The 17557-nt window shown below is 37.9% G+C and overlaps 1 protein-coding gene and 1 pseudogene across 1 annotated transcript; one reads left to right on the plus strand and one right to left on the minus strand.

Moving 5' to 3' along the window:
- Positions 1–1889: 1889 nt before the first annotated feature.
- LOC143568873 (G-type lectin S-receptor-like serine/threonine-protein kinase At4g27290) lies at positions 1890–14324 on the plus strand (annotated as a pseudogene).
- Positions 14325–14997: 673 nt separating this feature from the next.
- Positions 14998–17019, minus strand: LOC143568880 (chlorophyll a-b binding protein 6A, chloroplastic-like). The gene is made up of 4 exons (XM_077054920.1): positions 16742–17019; positions 16094–16196; positions 15382–15670; positions 14998–15284 (listed from the first exon to the last, which is right to left on the minus strand). The coding sequence occupies exons 1-4, from the start codon at positions 16933–16935 to the stop codon at positions 15130–15132; spliced, it is 741 nt and encodes a 246-aa protein (XP_076911035.1). The 5' UTR covers positions 16936–17019; the 3' UTR covers positions 14998–15129.
- Positions 17020–17557: the final 538 nt, after the last annotated feature.

Consider the following 17557-nt stretch of genomic DNA (forward strand, 5'->3'; position numbering starts at 1 on the left):
TTGGTAAAATCCGATCGTTGTCGATGCCGGAACTAAAAAAACATATAAAAATTGGTGTTTGCTCGGTTTTCGTTACGTTTGTTACGATAACTGAACTAAAATGCAAAATCAAACTTTGCGGACCAGTTCGGTGCCGCCAAGTGACCCAATAAGGCACTTGCGACACCAAACTTTCTATTTATTATATATAATAATATAATAATAATATATTTTTCTACATATAAAATATAAATAAAGATTTAAGAATTTATGTATTGATATTTTCTATCATACATTTGTTCTGAGCTAGTATATATATTATAAAAACTAATTTTAGAGCCCGCGTCACACATGGGATAATTCAAATTATAAAATTACAAGTAAAACAAATAATTACATAGCGTATATGAAAAAAATGTATTACATCTATGCTTATAACTATACTATGTGTGCATAAATTTATTTTATTTATATCACAAAATGTTTTTTTTAACGAACTTAAAAAATGCACGCGCAAAAACGTACCTGAGAATGCTTCTTTCTATTGAAAAATTGAAATTTCATTCTCAGTGCCATATATGTATAACTGAAAGAATTTTGGTTATGAATCAATTTCAGAAATAAGACTTCTCATATGATAGTAGTTCCAACCACTCAGCCTAAATACAGAAGGAGCGTTACCTTTATTGATATATTTATCAATTTACCACCCATCGAAGGAAATGAGAACATTAAATTGTAACGACGAAAGTTATTCAAGAACTATGTTTTTCTGATCTACACCATGGAAATTTTTTTGATAAGTTTCAGGGGGCTTCTCGACTTTGTCATAATGACAACATACAAAACAACATGTTAACACATTCATTTTTGAGAATATTCTGTTTCATTTGAGCATAGTTTTGCATGACATGCTTCCATACAACGTTTTAATCACCATTGAAAGAAAAGTTAATGTTGACATAAATATTTCAAATTTGATAAAAGTTAGAAGCATTGATACGCATGGGTACGTGGCATGTTGAAAGTGTTCGCAATCTTTTCTTATATTTTAATAGTTGATAGAAAAATAGTAAATTTTCCAAATTCCGAACATATTTATAATTTATAAATTTATATGAGAATTACAATAATAATAATAATAATAATAATAATAATAATAATAATAGATAAATGGATTGATTTTAAAATTATGGATCAACTTTTAAGCATATATTTATAATTTAATGGTTAAAAAATTACTTTGTAAAATGAAGCATATTCGAGTTTTGTTTTTATTTACAACCTTCTACAATATACATAGTACAATATGTCAATGATAACATTTGAAATTATATTCTTTTCAATATTTGAGAAACATAGTTTGTTGTTGATTTTTGGATTTCACAAAGTATTTTGGAATATATAGTAAAGTAATATGTTAATATTTATTTTTATAAAAGTTTATAGATGTAATATAAATAGAGTGTAAAAGAAAAGTGAATAATTATTAATCAATTACATACATTAGAGTCAATTAATATATTAGTTTTGAAGAAAAACAAAATTATTAGAATTAACCAAAAGACAGACAAACAGTTATTTTACTTTATAGGTAGATTGTTCTGGGGAAATAATTTTCAAAGTCACTATGCATGGAATTCTTCTATCTATTTACAAGATTATTCCAGATGTGAAACTTTGACTTAACTATTTCATTTCTTATCAGTAACTATTTCTCCGTGCCTATATTTTTCTTTTAACAATTTCCAAGCGACGTTCAAACTAAACGTCAAATGATTAAATGCCAAATTGTTTTTTTTTTGCTTGAACGCAGAAATTCTAACCATCTGAAATATTACAACTTAAAGGTGATTTTCACCCTTCTAATACAATAAGAGTGCAAATAAGATATATGGTCTGGATTATCAATGAAGGGTTGTTCCAGACACGTATTATTCTTTAGTGCTTTTATCCTAGTGCAATCAAATTGTGAGATACCGGATACCGTCTATGCAAACCAATCGATCAAAGATGGTGAAACCGTTGTTTCTGAAGGGAAAATTTTTGAATTGGGGTTTTATAGTCCAGGGGGTCCAAGAACCGATACTTGGGGATATGGTACAAGAAGATATCTAAACATACTGTCGTTTGGGTCGCTAACAGGGAAACACCAATTACCGACACATCAGGCATGTTCAAAGTCAATAGCAATGGAAACCTGGTGATTCTCAGTGGAGGCAATAATATTGTGGTCTGGTCATCCAATTCAATAGTACGTGGGTGGGGTAATAATCGGGTGGTGTTTGCGCAGCTTCTAGATACTGGAAATCTTGTTGTATGGGATAAAAATAAAAAAAGCGCCAGCCAATCGCTGATCTGGCAAAGTTTTGATTATCCTGGTGACACGATGCTAGCAGGAATGAAAATCGGGAAGGATTTGGTAACAGGTTTAGAGTGGTTCATGACATCTTGGAAGAGTCCTGATGATCCTTCTATAGGTCTGTGTAGTGATAGGGTTGACACGAATGGATATCCACAAGTTTTTGGGTGGCAAGGTGAAGTAATAGTATCAAGATTCGGACCGTGGAATGGTATCGGGTATAGTGGTTTTCCTATTGATAAAGAAAATCCACTTTACTTCCGCGACTTTGTTTTTAATGACAAGGAAATACACTACATATTTGAACTTAAAAGTTCTGTTTTTCAAAGGGCCGTTTTGACATACGATGGTAAGACACAGATTTTGCAATGGATTGAGCGAATCCAAGACTGGATTGTGTATGGAGATCTTAAAGTAGATGTTTGTGATCGTTATGAACTCTGCGGTTCTTATGGAATCTGTAGCATTGACAAGCATCCGCCTTGTACTTGTATGCAAGGTTTTGAACCAAGAAATCCAGGAGAATGGAATGCTTCTGATTGGTCAAGTGGTTGTCAAAGGAAAAGACCTTTGAAATGTGGGAGTGGGATTGGCTTTAGAAAAATCTCGGGTGTAAAACTTCCAGACACACGGTTATCATGGTATAATCTGTTGGGTTTCAACGGTGGTTCGGAACGAAAACGGTCAAGATATTACAAACCCGTTTTAGTTATAATTTCATTTCGATAGATATTAATCATTATTAATATACAAACTTAAACGAACTATAAAAACGCAGCGGATATAAACGATTTAAACGAACCAAAAACGGAAACCCGGATCCGATTACAACAATACGAGTACGATTAAAACGAATAAACAACCATAGTTTATAGTTTGTCGATATACCTCGGTTATCGAAACCGGGAAGACACTGTAGGATAACGAAATAAGCTAGAGATGACACACAATCAGATTTGGCAGCGGCGGTGGTCCGGCGGAACGACAGCAGTGGTCCGACGAAGCAACGGCGGCTGCGAGATGGTGGTCCGGTGGTCCAGTGGCTGCGGCGGTGGTCCCTTGGTGGAGCAACGGTGATCAGACAGTGATAGAGGTCCTCGAGCAACAGCAGCTACCAAACTTGAACACAAATGGCCAGAACTTGAGTTCACCGGAAAAACGTGTTCAACCGGAATCACCTAAGGTCGCCGGAAAAACAACCTAAACTTGCAGGTGACTCAAATAAAACACCAACGGCTTATCGGTGGTGGTTATGGTGACTAGTGTTTGGCTATGGTGATGAGTGGACGAGATTCCGGTGGCCGGAATAGGTCGCCGGAAAACCGACTGCCGGAAAAGCGGCGCCGGAATAGATGGAGGCTAGGGTTTGTTGTTTATAGTTGGGCCAAATATAATAAAAATATCTTATAGTATATATAGTGGTATTATTAGGGTTTAATCAAGTTAAACCAATTGGGCTTGAGCCCAATTAACCAAACAAAGCCTTTAACCAACATCCAGTCCACCTAATTGATTGTGTCGGGCCCAATTAACATTTAAATGGGTTTATGCTTTCGTTACCTCCGGTGTAACTCATACCAGGTCGTATTCGGGTCGGTCGCGTTGACTTGACCCGAACCGACCATAAAATCCAACAGTCTCCCACTTGGACGGATTTGGGTCAAGTATCACAACGCTAATAGCTAGAGGCGTTCTAGCTACACATAGTTGTCCCCAACCAAATATGACAATTTTAAATCCATAACCAAAGTATCTTGGAATACCTTATTGCAAGATAATGAATTTATAGTAATCGTTGTCATCTATCATTTCTGTATAAGACATCAATTGAACAATGAGACATGGATCAAATCAATCTCATATAGTGTTCAATTATTGTAGTTCTCGATATAGAGTCAAAGTGGTCCAATCAAACACACAGTAAGTTTGGGTGAGGCCTCACACTTTACCAGTTTGAATCAACGAGGGCGCCAATATGTCTAACTGTCACATTTTAATGTAAGAGTACAGAATCCCATCTTGATACATACAACTCCCACTGAACTCCAGAACATTCCCAATCAATGCCTTTATGGATGGCAGTTACGCAACAACGGTTGACATGATCAAAGAATATTCCTCGGTAAACGAAAGTTCTAATATGTATCTCAGGTCATAGGATACTAAATGAGCATACTATTATCAAAACATCTTATGATTAAGATCCATGAAGATGATTCGATGCGAGTTACATCCAACGTCATTCATAATGAGGCCTGTGAGTTTGGAAGTCAACTGCTTGAGTCCAAAGTCAGAATAGTCTTAATTCAGAATCGTTCCCACGAGTCTGACCGACTACGGATAATTTAGAATACAATATTCATGGATTAAACGTAATAAAATGAACACAGTTCAACGTTTGCATTTAACCATTAAATCAAAAGTGAACTGAAAAGTACAACTGTTTGAATGTTCATACATCCAAATACTAAATCAAAATAAATCACTAGCAAGTCTAAGCCTGATAGCATCTCTATGCTTGTCCTGAGTCATCGGCATAGTGAACGGGTCAGCTAGATTTTGATCTGTGTCTACTTTGCTTATCATGATGTCACCTTGTTCCAGTATTACTCGTACATAGTGGAACTAAAAATGTGCTTGGCCATGTGATGATAATTGGGCTCTTTGGCTTGAGCAATAGCACCTGTGTTATCACATATCACGTCGATCATTTTCCTAAACTTGGAATTAGATCGAGGTTGGCTATGAATTTCTTCATCCAAGCAGATTATGAGCGAGAAGCATCTCGGTCATTTTGGAAGTTAGCGTCAGTGTAACATCTTACAATGAGCTCCTCTTCCACTCCTCCAAACACGCTTATGAGACGTCAAGTCTAGTGCATAATATAGCATACATGACAGAGCCAATCGCTGAAGCATATGGAATTGCTTGCATGTGCTTTGTCTCAATGTCCGTTGCCGGAGATTGCGATTTGCTAAAACGGTTCCATTAGCAATGGAACAGCTCCTATCTTGGAGTTGTCCATTGAGAAGCTTGTCATGACCTTGCTTATGTATGTACTTTGACTTAGCCTTAGAAGCTGCTTAGATCTATCTCGGTAGATCTCGATTCCCAGAATATAAGCAGCTTCTCCAAGATCTTTCATTGTAAAACAAGATTCCAATTAGTGCTTAACTCCCTTAAGCATAGGAATGTTGTTTCCAATTATCAGTATATCATACACATACAAGATGAGGAATGATATAGTGCTCCCACTAGCCTTTATGTAAACACAAGGCTCATCTTCATTTTTGATAAAATCAAATTCTTTAATCAAAATGAAGATTCCAGCTACGAGATGCTTGCTTAAAAATCCACTTGATCCCTATTGCCCGACCTTCGGGGGGTAGCTCAATCAAGTTCTAGACTTGATTGTCATGAATAGATTGCATCTCGGCGTTCATGGCATCTCGCCGTTTCTCAGATTCCGGATCTAAGATTGCAGATTTGTAGTTAGTAGTTTCGTCGCTAGACTTGGCTACTAATAAGACTTCTGGACCATCCAGATGCCATAGGTATCTTGGATTGGGTGCGGGGTCCTACTACTTCTGCGAACGCTCGTGTTCATGTCTGATGTATCAGCAACAACAACTTGTTGATCAGACACTCCAACTTCCTCAGCGGTTCTTTGTGGTTCTTGAATTTCTTCAAGATCGACAATGTAATCTCCAGTTCCTCGATCGAGAAATTCTTTCTCGAGGAAGTGCTCTTTTCTTTTGATAGAAATCATATTTGTATCAGGATGAAAGAAGTAATAACCGCTTTGGTTGTAGTATTTGACGAATGCGGGAGGCGGTCATAAGGGTGAAACTCCAAAAGGGAGTGAGGCAAGTTGGTTTTACGCATCATCGATCAAACCATGTTTAGCAAAGTTCGATTCCTCCTCTCGCTCACGCATTATGTTGGGGTGTGCCAGGTGGAGTGAGCTGTGAAACAATTCCACGCTCTTTTAGATGAGTGATGAACTCTGAGCTGAGATACTCTCCACCTCGATCTGATCGAAGTATCTTAATGGTTTTACCAAGTTGGTTTTCCACTTCGTTTTGAAACTCTATGAACCTTTCAAAAGTTTCATGTTTGTGTTTCATAAGATACACATAAGCGTATCGACTACAATCGTCGATAAAGGAAACGAAGTATCTTTCATGGTTTCTAGTCATGGTTCTGAAAGGTCCACATACATCAGTATGTATGAGTCCTAACAGATCTCTTGCTCGTTCACTTTTATAAGTGAAGAAGTCTTTGGCGAGTTTGCCAGCTAAGCAAGACTTGCAATTGTCAAAAGAGTCCGGTCCATTTGATTCAAAAATCCCTTCGGATTGGAGTCTTTTAAATCTTGTCTTGCTTGTGTGGCCAAGTCGGCAATGCCATAGAAATGTGTCATTGATGCCAGATCTGATACGTTTCGAAAGATTATATACGCTATTATTAGTTTGAACATCAATCTCATATATATCATTTCAAGGTTTAGCCCCAAAATAAAAGATATCATTTAAGTAAGTAGAAATAGCCATGCCATTGAAAACGTACTTAAAAACTTGTTCAAACAACAACGAAACTAAAACGATGTTTCGGTAAAACCAGTAGCATACAAACAATTATTCAAATGAAAAACTAGGTCAGATGGACAAGTAAAATGAAACTCTAGTTGCCAGAACTGGTACTCTCTTCTCATCTCCAATGATGAGTTCCATGTTGCCTTTATTCAGTTTCTTCCACTTCTTTGGCTCCTGTAAGACATCAACGATGTGGTAACCACATCCGGTATCAAATACCCATGTGTTGCTAGAGACAGTGAAAAGTTCAATAACGTATATGGAAATACCTCCAGAAGAGCCTTCACCATTGGCTCTCTTCTTCTTGATCTCAGCAAGGTATTCGGGACAATTTCGCATCTAGTGTCCCATTTGGTTGCATCGGTAGTACTTGCGCTCCTCAGGGGGCGGCGGTGGTATCTTTGGAACCCCTTTGTTAGCATTGGTGGCACGAGGGGCAGCAATGATAACATTCTTCTTGCATTTTCCCTTATAACCCCGGTTCTTGGGATTAGGCTTCTTGACACCAGCAGATCGGATCATAAGAACTTGATTGGTCCTAGAAGGAATGTTCATCTCAGCCGTCTTGAGCATGTTATGAAGCTCTGGCACTGTCTTCACCCAGCCATTCATGTTGAAATTCATTACGAACTGGTCGTATGAGTTAGGGAGAGAGTTGAGGATGAAATCAGCTGCCATCTCATCAGGCAGGGGATAATCAAGTTTCTTAAGCTGATCGATGTGCCCCTTCATCTTAAGAACATGCGCACTGACGGGAGACCCTTCGTGTGACATCTGACCCGATCCGACCCGACCCAGGTACCCGTTTCCCTTATCCGATCTCTTTCTTTTATGATTTAATATTTATTTATACTTATATTCTACTTTTAATAATAATATATATTTTCCTTCCCGCCTCTCTCTCTTTTCCTTCCCGCCGTCCCGTCCCTCTTCTCTCTATCCGCCTTCTTTTCCCTCTTGTCGCCGTCCCGCCCTTAAGCCTTGAACCTCTGTCCTTTGTTCCTTCCCGCCTAAGGTTGTTTGCGCAGCTCCTCGCGCCAGACTCTTTACAAGGAAGCCTGCGTGAAGACCACCTGTTACTGCGATACGCGAGACGAACTGTCCCCGTAGCGCGCTAAGGATTTTAGTTCTTCCCGCGGCGCGCTATGGATACTGTTCTTCCCGCGACGCGCTAAGGAATATAGTTCCTCGCGACGCGCTTAGAATTGAAGTTCTTCCCGCGGCACGCTTAGAAATATAATTCTTCCCGCGACGCGTTAAGGTTGGTTCTGTCTGCCTTCGCGCTCGCGCACTTTTGCCTTCGCGCTCGATGCCTTCTCGCGTTTAACCCTTGAGTCTTTTCTTCTGTTTAATCTAGCCGTTTGCTTTTGTGATGTCTTTTCTGTGCTGTTGACCTAACCTGTCTTGTCTGAAAAGTTACTTTCGGCGCAGCATGCGCACCAACCCCATTGGTTGGCAGAAAAAGTGACTGACATTATCTTTTGGAGATCTGCTTTTTCCATGCTTGACCAGTACCTTTATCTGACCCGCCCATGCCTGTTTACTGTTACCTGACAGCTTTTCCCTTGTCCCCTGCAGCTGCCATATCTTTCCATATCTTTTGCTTTTGGAATCTTTTACTTTTTGGAGATCTTTTCCCCTTTTCTAGGGATTGTGTTCCCTAGGGTTTCCCTATAAATAATAATGTTATTTTCCTAACACATCACACAAACACTTATTATCTCTCTTCCTTTGCTCTCTGCCGATTGTTCTTCTGCCGCCTCCTCTCTCCTTGCCTTCGTCTTCCTCCCTGTTCTGCCCTGCTTTTCCGGTAATATATATTATATATAATAATTTACTTATTAATTATGCTAACTTATAATCAAGACTTAAATCAAATCATTAAAACAATAATCTTTAATTATAGGTTAACTTTGCTTGTTTGGTTCTTGCTTTACCTATCTTCACACCGATTATCAAGTGAGTAATCTCGTACCTAATCCCTTTTATTTTTTAATGTTTTGGGATGTTCATGTGTTCATACAAACTTAGTCTTAAACTGTTTATGAACTTTAGTCGCGCAGTATCCCATGTGTTGAGGACGTAGACTTGGCTGTTTATTTGTATGTGTGGATCATTAACCGTCTTGTCGGTCTATTCCGCAGTTCTCATGGTACCATTAGATGAACACGGGAGAACTATCGTTTATGATTTTCTCTTTTGTTTACACACGCACAGTTGTCTTGTTTGTGAGCTCAATTGTGAGCACTGGCAGTCTATGAATCTTAGAGTTGGTCCCGATCAGATTACACCCCTGTTGAAAACCAGACATACACATGATGCGCGCAGATTTATTGTTATCTATGTATTAACTATTAAACTTGATTTCTCACCAACACGCAAGTGTTTGACGTTTTATTTTAACACATGTTCAGGTTTGCAATAGCTGTTTTGGAGCTCGAGATAACCTAGGAAGTTTTCTTTATTTTGGACCTAGATTAAAATGTATCAAGACAAGTTATTGCTGTTCGAATATTATGATTTATAATATATTGATTTATGTTGCTTTATGTTATCTTCTGTCTACCTTGCGTGTGCGCGAATGAATGTATTTATTAAATATTGACACCCAATAGTGTCACGAGTAATGAAACAATATGTGGCGCCCCGATGTATAATCCGCCTTTGGTCGGGGTGTTACACTTCGGCCATCTTGCAACTTATGAGTTGTTTCATGGTATCGAAACGTTCTTGACGGGCTTGTTTCTGGAACATGCTCTTGAGTTGCTTAAGCATCTCATAGGCACCAAAGTCTTCCAAGCCTTTAGCAAGCTCAGAAGTCATGGTGGCTAGCATAATACAGGAGACCTCAGCCGAGTCATCCTTATGCTTGTCAAGAACTTTTCGTGCAGCGTCTGTGTTGTTTTCAGGCTCCGTTGGAACTGGTCCATCGAGAACATACAGGCGCTTTGCCATGGTCAGAACAAGTCTCAAGTTGCGGTGCCATTTGATGAAGTTGGTACCGTTCAGTTTATCCTTCTCAAGGATAGTCTTAAGGGCGTAGGGTGAGTATTCGTTTGACGACATCTGATTAATTAAGCAAAAGTAAATTTAATTAGTGTTTTCGACGTTGTAATCCTGTTATTAATAACCCAATAACATTAATTAAATAGGAGTATGAGAATCTGGCTTCCAGTTATTAAAGGCAGCTGTAGCACACAACATTAATAAGTGGTTAGGCAGACTGACAATGATTGCCAATTGTGAATAGAGCAAAACTCTCGGTTATGAGGCCTATAGAGACAACGATTGTCTGTATAGATACGTTTAGCCTCATCTTTGCCCACTTTAAGTCTCCAGACAGCTTTAGCACGTAACAGGAGAGTAAAGTAATAGTTGTCCTATACCGTGACTCGTGAAAGCGCCGGATGTGTCAACGAAACGCTTTCACCTTGATGGGATACGCTAGAAAACAAGTGCGGTGCTGTAGCTCCAAACACTCGAAATTTCGCAGTATGCCTCAAGTGTGACTTGTAGTAGGATTGGCATAAACTATTGGTTTTACAATTGGGATTAATTTTAAAATTACCAAATAGAGTAAAAGTCAAATTTTACTGTATTTATTATCGGGACGAATAGATGAACCCTTTCATCTTTCAGGACACTTAGTTTTAGATAACTTATTAAAAACTAAGTTTGTCACGATATGACTAACCAATTTTAAGTTAATAGAAAATCTATTAAGTTATTAGTTTTGAAAATCAAAACGTTTTTAATTTGCAAAAATAATTGGTTAATAAAGTGTTTATTTTCAAATTTATTTGGTATTAGGTCGGTGATATTCTAATCCTATTATAAACAATCCAAGCAACCACAAATAGCAAATAACAATAATATGTAAATCCTTATGGCCAAAAGGTGATCGGTCTCGCTAGAGCCAATTAGGGAGACCGATCGGATCAAGGGGTTCAAAACACAAACAACCACAAGGATGGACTTCTTTGTGCATCCCGTCGTCTTGTCCGAACTCCCACTAACTCCAAGATGTCCATGAGCTCGTCCTCGGTTATCTTCGCGTCTTCTTAATTACAAATTTATAAACTAACAATAATATGTCATATTACATATTTGAACCATCTTTATGGCCAAAAGAAAACCGAAAATTAAATAATAACCTTTTTTTACAACTTTTGAACCAACCATATGGCCAAAACAATCTCAAACACCAAACAAACACATAGGTCGGGGCCGGATTTACATATTCAAAATAAACGAATTTCGGGTCGTTTTGACTTGGTCAAATAAAATAAACAAAACTTTGACCAACTCAAAATCACCCGAAAATAAATCTAGATCTATAAACTTTAAACGATTTAAAGTTTAAGATGTAGATCGGGTTTTAAACAAACCGGGATCGACTCGTATGTTGTAACCGCTGCTCTGATACCACTGTTGGGTTTCAACGGTGGTTCGGAACGGTCAAGATATTACAAACCCGTTTTAGTTATAATTTCGTTTCGATAGATATTAATCATTATTAATATACAAACTTAAACGAACTATAAAAACGCAGCGGATATAAACGATTTAAACGAACCAAAAACGGAAACCCGAACCCGTATCCGATTACAACAATACGAGTACGATTAAAACGAATAAACAACCATAGTTTATAGTTTGTCGATATACCTCGGTTATCGAAACCGGGAAGACATCTAAGGACAACGAAATAAGCTAGAGATGACACACAATCAGATTTGGCAGCGGCGGTGGTCCGGCGGAACGACAGCAGTGGTCCGGCGAAGCAACGGCGGCTGCGAGATGGTGGTCCGGTGGTCCAGTGGCTGCGGCGGTGGTCCCTTGGTGGAGCAACGGTGAGCAGACAGTGATAGAGGTCCTCGAGCAACAGCAGCTACCAAACTTTAACACAAATGGCCGGAACTTGAGTTCACCGGAAAAACGTGTTCAACCGGAATCACCTAAGGCCGCCGGAAAAACGACCTAAATTTGCAGGTGACTCAAATAAAACACCAACGGCTTATCGGTGGTGGTTATGGTGACTAGTGTTTGGCTGTGGTGATGAGTGGACGAGATTCCGGTGGCCGGAATAGGTCGCCGGAAAACCAACTGCCGGAAAAGCGGCGCCGGAATAGATGGATGCTAGGGTTTGTTGTTTATAGTTGGGCCAAATATAATAAAATATCTTATAGTATATATAGTGGTATTATTAGGGTTTAATCAAGTTAAACCAATTGGGCTTGAGCCCAATTAACCAAACAAAGGCTTTAACCAACATCCAGTCCACCTAATTGATTGTGTCGGACCCAATTAACATTTAAATGGGTTTATGCTTTCGTTACCTCCGGTGTAAGTCATACCGGGTCGTATTCGGGTCGGTCGTGTTGACTTGACCCGAACCGACCATAAAATCCAACATAATCACAGTATGACACTCGGAGAATGTGAAATCACTTGCAAAAAGAATTGCTCTTGTACAGCATATGCAAATTTAGATCTCAGAAATGGCGGAAGCGGATGCTTGATATGGTTTGGTGAGCTAAGGGATATCAGAAAGTATGATGATAATCATGAGATTTATATAAGAATGGCTGCCTTTGAGTTAGCAGGTAAATATGTTTCTTTTAACTATAGCCCACACTTCTATAATATGCTTGACTTTGACTATCATTCTGATGTTTCTTGATGAAAGATTATACGGACGCCGAGTCGCATTTCAAGAAACCCAAAGGAATACTTATATTGGTGATTTTAACGTCATCAGTTGTGCTACTCTTTGTAGTGGCATATGCCTCAATGACGAAAAAGAAAAGGCATGTCATGAAAAAGAAAGGTAAGTCATTCTTTTGCTTCTAAAAATGAAACATCATGTTAAAGAAAAATCATGTAACCAAGAGCAAACGAATGTGTCTTTTTGTAGGAAACTGGGAACATCTTGATGATTTACCATTTTTTAGTCTAAGTGAAGTAGCCAGGGCCACAGATAATTTCAATGTCTCCAACAAGATTGGCGAAGGTGGCTTTGGGCCTGTTTACAAGGTAATTTGTAGATAGAATGCAACACCTATTAGAATACGAATAAAAAGATATAAAAAGTATATATTTATAAGTTAACATAAACACTAAATTTCAATCCTTTTAGGGTGTCTTGGACGACGGACAAGAAGTAGCAGTGAAACGGTTATCAGATACAACTTTACAAGGTCTTGAGGAGTTCAAGAATGACGTCATTTGTGTTGCTAAACTTCAACATCGAAAACTTGTGAAGCTTCTTGGATACTGCATCCACGGAAATGAAATGATTCTGATTTATGAGTACATGTCTAATAAAAGCTTGGACTCGTTTCTATTTGGTTGTCTCTCTGTCTATCTCTATAGTATATATCTTACAAACTTTATGTAATATTTGTCACCTAATTTTAGCAGATGAAGTAAGAAGTTTGATGCTTCATTGGCCTAAGCGTTTTCAGGTTATTCATGGGATAGCTCGAGGTATTCTATACTTGCATCAAGATTCCCGCCTTCAAATTATACACAGAGATATCAAGGCAGGTAATATTTTATTGGATGGTGACATGAATCCAAAAATATCCGACTTTGGCCTTGCTAGAAAGTTTGTAGGACCTGATACTAGTGCAAAGACAAAGAAAGTGGTTGGAACATAGTAAGAATCCTTGGTTATAAACTCCCCCCCCCCCTCCCAAAAAAAAAAGGAAGATGAGACGTATATACTAATATGTATTTAATGACTATGTTGTAGTGGTTATAATTCTCCTGAGTATGCAGTACATGGGCGTTTCTCTACAAAGTCGGATGTTTATAGTTTTGGTTTTTTGCTATTAGAGATAGTGAGTGGGAAGAAAAACAGAGAATTCTCTCATGAAAACCATGGAGATAACCTTCTTGGACATGTAAGACTAGATAAAAAAAATGCAACCGCAAGACATGGTGTTATTTTGAAACATCAACCTTTTAGCATGTACTAAATATATGTCGTGGATTGATGTAGACATGGAGACTCTATAAAGAAGGAAGGTCCATTGAACTTGTGAGTGCATCTTTACTGACCTCATGTGTTGTCTCTGAAGTAATAAGATCAATACATGTTGGACTGTTATGTGTGCAAAATCATGCAGAAGATAGGCCCGCTATGTTGTCAGTGGTTCTGATGCTGGTTAGTGATGGAGCATTGCCTGAACCTAAAAAACCCGCTTTTTATGATGATGAAAGCTGCCCAAAAATTGAATCTCTTCCTTCAGTTGATGAACGCACGGTAACACTATTGTATGCTCGATAGAAACCACTTATTTCCAGGATTGATAACTTCAAATTCATCATAGTTTCTAGCGGAAATCCCATTATATCAAGGTTTCTACTAAGCATGTGTGGCTAAACCCTCGAAATCGCAACCAGGGTTAGGTTTTGTATGTCATTTAGTTCAGGTAAATACGGTGTCAAACCAAGAAGAACTAGTGGTTGGTGTGTAAAATTATTTGATTGCAAAACATAATGAAACGTTTATGATTAGATCGATTGATTGTTATAGTACATACTTCATACAAGTAACACTAATTAACAAAGAGAGATTAATCATAACTGAAAACTCATGAATAGATATTGATTTGACGAGGATGCACCCGGCAATACTGCCTTATTGGTCATGAATATGCTAACCATGCTAGTGGATCAAATGCAGTCATCAGAGTTCCACCTTCCACATTAATATCACTTTTGGCATCGATAGCAATTCAAATGGTTTTAGGCATTTTTCACGTACATACTGATCAACGAGTATACACTGTAACTGTTGAAGCTTACGGTGTAAATTGTGATAATTTGTCTCTAATAATGAAACTAGTTTAAATCTAATATTCTTGTTCTATAAAAATCGTAGATTGTTAACGTGTTAAATGCTATGAATAACCGACTAAAATGACAGTACTACTCTACAGCCAAATTTGAAAGTTGTCACATGTCAGCATTATGTATGGCTTTTAACTCTAATGTTCTCTCTATTCAATTTTATTATGTTATTTAATGTATGATCTAAATTTAATGCAATCCTTGACAAAAACATGAAATGAAATTCCAAACTCACAACACCATTTCAACACTAATATAAGTTCATTTCATTACAAGATACGAGGGTTTATATATATGGATTTTACATATGAAAGATGAGACCGAAAGTGTATTTTAGTTTGGGAAAATTCCTTTAGGAATGACGACATCTCCAATGTTGTTATGCCATGGGTCAGCCAAGTGAGTTGCCAAGTTTTCCAAGGGTCCGGTACCAGGGTACGCCGATTGTTGCACAACGAATCCCACAAATGCCAACAAAGCAAGACGTCCTGCATTTCATAACAAAATCCCACAAACAAACACAATCATACATATGTAAACATATTAACGTATGTCAAAAAGTGTATATGTTGCTAAAATTTATACCGTTTTTGATCTCTTTGACCTTGTACTCTGCGAACGCCTTCGGGTCTTTTGAGTAGCCCAATGGATCGAAAGCGCCACCGGGGTATTTCTTCTTTTCGGGGTCTTTTTCCATGCTCCTTTGGTGCTCTACGAAGGCGATTGAGAGGAATTCTATGGCCAAAATGGTGGGTAGGGTGCCCCAAGGAACAGGGTTTCCTAGGTATGTAGCTTGTCCTCCGGGGACAGCCGCCCATTCTTGTGCTTCTACCCAATTTCCCAATCCCAAGGCTTCCGGTATCAAAATCCCTGGCTGCAAGTTTTATAACAATTAGTCCTTGAATTTGTTAGATATTCTAGGAAATATTAAACGAAAAACACGAGAACACCCTACTGTCCAATTTCCAATACTAACACCATACTAAAACAATCATATTTTGGTTTGTAATTTCTAAATTCTAAACCTTTTAATATGCAAATCGCATTTGAGTTGACCTATTGAATTCGTTTAAATTAATGAACCCGCTAGCCTGTTTATTTAAACAGGTAGGCTTGCTAACCTATTTAACGCATTTTTTCACAGTTTATCAACCATATTAACAAGTTTACAGCTTGATTATTACCCACCAATCCGTTTGACGCGCTTAGATAAACGAGTTAGACATGTCTTTTCGATTTACACAACCTTATGTGTTCGGGTCAGAGTTGAATAATAGTGTTCCAATAGAAAACTTACGACTGCAAGCATAGCCCATCTGCAGTGAATGAGCTCAGACTCTTTAAACCTCTCAAGATTCTCTGGAACTTCACCAAGACGAAGTGGGTCGAACCCGAAATCCCTGAAACACAAATAATATAAACATTATGTTTGAACTAAGGGTGTCAATCGTGTCGAGTTGGCGGGTTGGAAGGTTGAAATGGCAACCCAAACCCCACCCATATTATTATACGTGTTAGATTCAACCCGAACACAACCCATTTATATATAAAAAAAAACAATAACAAAAAACAAAAAACAAAATTGATATAATTTAGAGTGTAGTAAACGAGGAATATGAATATTTATTTTCAAAATTATTTAAAAACTTGGAAAACAATTGCAAATTGTAAGATTATCTTCAAAAAATTGGAAAACGGAAAAAACAGAAATAAAAATATAATTATAAAAGTTTTTTTAAATACTTAAATACATTAACAGTTCAACCAAAACCGGACATGTTTAAAATTTAAACACGTTGTATTAGTCAACCTGAACAGGTCATGAAAGTCGACCCAAAACCTTTTTTTTCTTTTTGTGACTTCTGGTCGCGTCAACAATTGACGCAACCACTTATATATATAGGTACTAGAGGTTAATATATAGCTAATACTTATTAGTACATACCCAGGTGCAGATCCATCCAGGTACGGTGGCCTCGGTTGCCCAGGCATCCAATCAGCGGTCATCGAAACCCGAGAACCATTGGTTGCAACACCCGAAAGTGGGACCGCAGTTGCGAATCTAGACTTGGATGAAGAGAAGACTGCAGGGCGGCACACAGCCGCAATACCACAGCTCATTAATGAATTAGAAGCCATTATTAATTCCAGATGAATTAAACTATGAATGTGGAAGTAGATTATTCAGTTGATGGATGAATGATACTAGTAATATGGAGGAGTGATATAATGCAATATTGCAATATCCAAATGTTGATTGTTATTGGTCAAGTGTTATAGGGTGCTTGTTTGTTACTGGGCCACGTGGAAGGTTCATCCATTCGTAATGATTAGGTGGCAGGTGAGGGGTAGTTTGGTAATTTAAGTTGGGTTGTTGATTTTTTTGAGTTGAATGGGTGGTTGATGTTTATTTGCAATGAAAGAGGGAATCAAAGGATGTGGTCATGAATGGATCCGGGTTTGATATAGTATCCGGTTATTAGATATGAACTCTTATCCATTCCTAATATATAAATATTAGCAACTACATAATGTGGGGAATTTATGGAGTCGACTTTTGGATTTACAATCTATGTAATAAGATAAAACTATGGAAAATTCTTAAAACACATCCTTTTTTAAGAGAGAAAAAAATGAAAAATGGTCCATTATTATTCAATATTCCTAAAATGGACTACAAATTTGGACAAAGGCGACACTTTGGGTAACGTTTCAACGGGATTCTAAAAGATTTGAATCTCGTCTGCTCCGTTTAAATTTA

The sequence above is a fragment of the Bidens hawaiensis genome, unplaced genomic scaffold (genome assembly GCF_021521415.1).
Source record: "Bidens hawaiensis isolate Kalapana, Puna unplaced genomic scaffold, B.hawaiensis_p1.1 tig00024239_1, whole genome shotgun sequence".
In the NCBI taxonomy this organism is placed as follows: domain Eukaryota; kingdom Viridiplantae; phylum Streptophyta; class Magnoliopsida; order Asterales; family Asteraceae; genus Bidens; species Bidens hawaiensis.

Excerpts from the sequence above, each read along its gene's own strand:
- LOC143568880 (XM_077054920.1), bottom strand. The coding sequence starts at position 16,935 with ATGGCTTCTAATTCATTAATGAGCTGTGGTATTGCGGCTGTGTGCCGC. Across the intron at positions 16,197-16,741 it reads CTGGATGGATCTGCACCTGG|GGATTTCGGGTTCGACCCAC; the intron begins GTATGTACTAAT and ends TTTGTGTTTCAG. Across the intron at positions 15,285-15,381 it reads GGTCAAAGAGATCAAAAACG|GACGTCTTGCTTTGTTGGCA; the intron begins GTATAAATTTTA and ends TATGAAATGCAG.